General features: G+C 46.4%; 1 protein-coding gene across 10 annotated transcripts in view; it reads left to right on the plus strand.

The window, feature by feature from the left end:
* ATP2B2 (ATPase plasma membrane Ca2+ transporting 2) overlaps positions 1 to 6,000 on the plus strand; it is a 516,257-nt gene extending 510,257 nt beyond the window's left edge. For 9 of the 10 annotated variants that reach the window (XM_066244328.1, XM_066244329.1, XM_066244330.1 and 6 more), the window contains one exon: positions 2,921 to 6,000. In XM_066244328.1, the coding sequence (XP_066100425.1) occupies positions 2,921 to 3,232 (312 nt within the window). In that variant the 3' untranslated portion in view covers positions 3,233 to 6,000. Of the gene's footprint in view, positions 1 to 52; positions 108 to 2,920 lie in introns of all 10 variants that reach the window. The other variant, XM_066244337.1, reaches the window with a different exon arrangement.

Consider the following 6,000-nt stretch of genomic DNA (forward strand, 5'->3'; position numbering starts at 1 on the left):
GGGACCCTAGACCTCTCTGCTTTCTGAATATTCCATGTGTTTGTTTCCCTAGAGGGCTAGAGAACCCTGGACACAGAGTTCAGCAAGAGAGAGTGAAATTAAAAGAGGTTGTGAGTCTTTAACCTTGAGCCTGAAATGAATGTGAATCAATCCTAGACTCTTGGCTTCCTTGAAGCCGGGTAAACATTCGAGTATGTTAAACCATCTCCCAGACTGGGGCGTCTGCATTTCCTCAGAGCCCTCTGACGACGAGCACGGGCCTCCTGCTCCCTTTGTACTAATGAAACCAAAACGCCTGAATCATCTCTTTCCCCTTACCCCCATGCCCAAATGCAACTTGTACCACAAAACCCCATCTTCAGGGTAGGCAGGAAGGGGAGATGGAAGAGTTTTTTTCTTCCCATATATTTTCCATTTCAGCTGTGGAGAGAACCGAAGTGGAGACTTGACACGGCCGTGGTGGGGTGTCCTGAAAAGTCTTGTCCCCACAGTCTTGTCCAGAGCAGTTCATTCTTTCTGTTGTCTCCATGCCAGGGGGAGGGCAAGGGGCCTGCATCTCATTGTGTGTTGTCCCCTCTGCGTTGTCAGTCACATAATAGGACCCTGCCACCATCCCTCCTCCTCTACCAGGCGTTCCAGCCGGTGCCTTATTGCAGTTCAGCCTCAGAACATTCTGGGCACAGGCTGGGCAGCTACTATGATTATTAGTATTCCCATTTCACAGATAAGAAAATTGAGGCCTGCAACACCTTTTTTGTTGTTCCCACTTAATGAAAAGTGTAATGGCCCACTACTTACCAGGAGAGCAGAATACTTAATAATCTCTACAGAGTCACAAATAGGAAATCTAGGGAGAAAGAAATCTCAAGGCAACCAAATGGCCATCACAGATGCCAGCACTAATGCACAGCATCTGGCTGGCTCTCACTAGGCACCTGATGCCTCCTATTTAAAGCATGATTCCAACAGGCAGGGCCCCCTGGAGTCCCCAACCCAGAGCACATAAGAAGGAGAGGGACAGATATGCTTTTGAAAAGACAAGGAAAAGTCAGAACTAGTAAGTGATGGCTGACAGCAAAGGAAAAGAACTTTTAAAAAAAAATCAAAACTATGAGATCTTCTACAAGACCAAAAATATTCTTGACAAAGTTCAGTTCTCCTCTGTGAACTCTAAATTAAAATAAAAGAGGAACATGTGGTATGCTTTAGAAGGACTGACCCCTGAAAGAGTGAAATAAACCCTGAGCTATGAGACTTCAAACCATCAGCCACAGTCATCAAGAAAATTCATTTCCATGGACACACTTTCCCCACCTGTGCCCCAACAAGCTGCCCTGGATTTACTGAGAGCTCCACAGACCCTGGGACATGAGGACCTCGTCCTGTCCTCTGTCCCACCCAGGCCTGTGGTGTGGGAGCAGCCACTGCTCAGCAGGGAAGGCCATGCAGGGTGCCCTCAGGACCACAGGCACCTTGGTTAAGACTCCCTCATTGGAGACACCAATGCTGCCTTGTTTTCCCCCACCACTGGCTCCGCTGTGAGGTAGGGCTGAGAAAAGAGAAGGAAGCACATTTGCCCCTAAGTCCTCTCTGCCCCTTGAGATGACATCACATCTCCCCCTCCTAGGAGGAATCCAGAGGAAGGACCCCTCTCTTCCAAGTGAGGGTCCTCTTCCTCTGCACGTGGCGAGGCAGGACAGAGGATGGCCAATGAGGAGTGTGGCTTACCTACTGTCAAGGCACCAGCAGTGGCAGAGCTAGGACTCAGACTTGAGTCTTCCTAACTCCAAGTCCAGTGCCCTTCCCATTAGCCCAGAAGACACAGTGCCCCACCTCCTTCCATTCTTCAGAGAACCACAGGCTCCAACTGAGACACAGAAAAATGAAAGTTTGCGGTTTTAAGCTGTTACACACCCCCTTAGGAACCCACTGATTCTAGGTTTGACCATCTGATTCTGGCCTCATTTTTTGGTTTTGTATTTTCAAAGAACAAATAAAGAAATCAAATACCCCAGGAAATAAGGGACCCCAAAGCCAACTCCAATGACGGCCAGGGCTTTGAGTCAATACTCGAGTGTTTACCTCCCGAATGCATGAAGGAAAGAAACGTTGGGTACAAACGGTCTCCGTTCACATTGTCCAGGCTTCCAAGTGTAGCGTGTGTTTGTCTGTGTGTGCCGTGTGGTTCCTGACCCCACTGTGGCATGCTCCCACTCCTGAATGTCATCAGTCTGCCAGCTCCTCTGTGCTTTCTGGCTGCCTCTGCTCTGCACCCCAGAAAGTCCTGAGTTGGCTTTGGTTTGCTTTGCTGCTTTTGGTTTGATGTTCCTGTTGTCTGGCCCTCGTGTCTTCTCTCATCCTGGTTCATCTGTCTATCCTTTCTGTTTCTTTTCTGTTTGCAACATGTTATCTGTTCCATAGCATATGGTCTCTTAACTGTGTGTGATTTTTTTAAAGATTTTTTCAATAGCCTCTTCTCCCTCCTATTCTGTTCCCACCTAGCCCCATTCCCCTTCTGCATGGTTGAACCTGCTTTAAAGTTAACAAGGCTCAGTCTCTCCCTAGGTCTGGGTGCCCGCGGAGTGGACTATGCTTCCTCTGACCACTGTTTCCCATCATCGCTTTGATGGGGCTTGATTCCTCCTGTCCTAATATTTTAGTTTTGACCAAAACCAAAGCAATGTTAAAAACCTCATGGATGCACATAACCTGAGCCCTCTTCCAATCTTTCCCTCCTGTCCATGCTCATTAACATCAGCAAATATGGATTCCAGCCACATGCTGTGCCCTAACCCCCTCTCACGTGACCCTTCACCAAGCCCCCCAGAGCTCGGCACGCACGCATAGCACACACACACGCACACACACACGCACACACACACACCGGGTACTACTTCTCACCCCTGCGCTTCCCTTGCAGATCCGCGTCGTGAAGGCATTCCGTAGCTCTCTCTATGAAGGTCTAGAAAAGCCTGAGTCTCGAACCTCCATCCATAATTTCATGGCTCACCCTGAATTCCGGATCGAAGATTCACAGCCCCACATCCCCCTCATCGATGACACCGACCTGGAAGAAGATGCCGCGCTCAAGCAGAACTCGAGCCCGCCATCGTCACTCAACAAGAACAACAGCGCCATCGACAGCGGGATCAACCTGACGACCGACACAAGCAAATCAGCTACCTCTTCAAGTCCAGGGAGCCCCATCCACAGCCTGGAGACGTCGCTTTAGCTGAGGACCCCACCGCCACCCACCTCCCGGGCACCCACCCATCCAGGCACTCAACCCACTCAAGCAGCAACAAGCAACAACAGGAAACCAAATACTGGCGAGAAAACCAATGTTTCCATCCAACAGACTCTTTTTCTGGCTGCGATGCTGTTTGAAGTGTTTTTCACTTTGAGGCAAGGGGCGGGATCTCCTCTGGGGGCTGAAGGGAGTGAGCAATATTCCTAGAACAAGCCCTTCCAGCTCTCGCCCACACACGGACCAGCCATGCACCCGCCCAGCGCCATGTCCCCTGCATGAATGTACTGTGCACTTCCAGTCCTCCCCTTGTTTGGTTTTAGGGGGTTGGGGAGGGGTTTTTGTTTGTTTTCTTAGGCGGGAACTGCAGACAGACTCTTTTCTGAGACTATTTATCCAATCCACTGGTCTGTGAGTTTTTGAAATGCTTGCAAAGCATGGTCTCAGTTGTATAGGTTAATTTAACAACTTTTTGAAATTGCAGAGCTTAACTCGCCTAAGTAGATTTGCACCAACGGAATTGAAGAACTTCATAGACACTCACAAGGTTATATCCATTTCTTTATATCTATATCAACGTATACTTATTCAAGACTGTATACGTCCATATAGATAGGTAGATATATATATATCTATATATATATAAATATATATACATGGATATATAAAGTTTCTTTGCCGGCATGTTGCCTTGTTTCTGCTTAAATTGCTCTATTTTAACTTATTTATGTCCTAAAAGAAGAATGTAATTTGTTTACAAACCTGTAGATAATGTCTTTGGCTATTTGTACGGTTTAAGAACACTGGTGACTGAGATGCTATAAAAACAGCTCAGCCCAACAGACACTTCACTGGATTGCATCCTTGATGTTTTACTATAGCCATGCTCTGATTTTTGCCTGCTATTTCCGTTCAATGATGTCACGACCACAGGAGGCTAAGGCAGAAGCCAAATGCTACCACGTATCCATCCTGAGGGCTTTAACACCATGCTCCATAGACAAAAGGAGAGGAGAGAGAGGGCTTCCTGGGCTTGGAAAGCTAACAGCCATCCGGCCTAAGGATGATGGGATTTGCAAAACACTGGTTGAAGACTCTTCTCTCAATGAAACTCACTTGGGTTTACTAAGAGCATTTCAAAAAGAGGTTCTCTTTGGCACTGTCTGCATAGAGATTGAGGTGACATTGCAATATTATAAATGCTATTGTGTTGATTTTTTTTTTAGTAATTTAGAGGTTTATTTCCTTATAAATTGCAGCCTATGAGCTGTTGGCGTATTGGATGAGGATCGTTATGGCTTGCGGCTCTTATTTTTATTTTTGAAGAAGAATAGCCTTTTTCTCTGCACTATTTAGATCCGAACAAACCTTATGATGTGTATATTGAGATGTATTCAGTGTGATTTTTAAACCAAATTGTCTTCCTGTAGTCGCAATATATACTGTAGCCTTTTAACAGCAAGTCTTGCTTTCCCGAAAGAAAGCCATTCTGAAACCCTACAGTATCACAGGTGAGAAAAGGAGGTTATTTTTCCCTCAAGACAATTACAGCACTAGTAATCCCACTCAATAAGAGCTTACTTAATTGTATGTCAGCCTCTTAACTGCTAAGCACTTTGTGGGTATCAGCTTTTTTCATAAAAGAACTTTTGTATTTAATACAAAGTTTGCTTTGAGACTTTTCAGCATACAATCTTTTTCCATAAACTTGTACAGTGCAAAAGACATTTTGAATACCATGATTGATGACGTCCCATGCTTCAAGGAAAACCAAACACTTTCCGCCTTGCTTGTGAAATTCATTCCTCATACTGACCCTTCCCGCGGTTGCTGTGTCAGCCCCGCCCCTTCCCTTCTCCAGGCCCAGAGAATTCTTCCACACCCAAGATGAGAGCCACTCGGGAAAAGAGCCATAGTCAGCTGGGAGGGCCTACATCTGGACAGCTGTGGATAAACCTGAGGGTTTGGGATCCCAAGCCAGCCCATTTCACCTGGTAAAACCGTCCTGGAAGGAGGACCTTCTTTGCACAACAGCATCACCTGAATGGCGTGAAGAAATATTTCTGAATGTACCCAGCAGAGGAAACTGCACCCCCAAAGGGGTGACCAGCCCTCAGTTGGTTTATTGGATTCCAATACAACACTACCAAAAGCCAGCCCGCTGCTCTCCTGCCTGCTGAGAAAGGAAAGACCTGCACCTGGAAACACGGGGCAGCGCTGGAACATGGTGTTTTTTGTAGTGTCCTTTCTCAAGGTTTTTCATCTCCCCTCTCCTAGCTTGTTCCAGTCTGTGTCCCGTCCCCACCTCATTCCATGACACCAGGAAAATTGCTCTTGTGCAACATGCTCCCTTTTTATTTGGAGCCTGGAGGCAAGGAAACCTGGAGGTTTCTCTGAGTGGATCATAGCTCGGGGAACAGGGAATGATGAAAGCTACCAAGAATGCCCCACATTAGTGTTGGTCTTTTCTTGTCAGGAAGGACAGATGCTCACATACACACGCACACATGCACACACCCTCACTCTGACACTTGTACACACATCCACACACAAGAAATGGTTGATTTGTCAAAACTCACTGTAGTACATAAAGCTTGCACTCTGTGTCCTATATCTAGCAGCATGGGGTACGTTTGGCAGTTCACCCCATTAGGGGGTAAATAATTTATGACCATTCATCTGTTTTTATGAATTTTTTTATCTAGACAATAATTGTAAATAAAGAACTCACCATCTCTGTTCATTTAATACTA

This window comes from Saccopteryx bilineata, chromosome 10 (genome assembly GCF_036850765.1).
Source record: "Saccopteryx bilineata isolate mSacBil1 chromosome 10, mSacBil1_pri_phased_curated, whole genome shotgun sequence".
Classification (NCBI taxonomy): domain Eukaryota; kingdom Metazoa; phylum Chordata; class Mammalia; order Chiroptera; family Emballonuridae; genus Saccopteryx; species Saccopteryx bilineata.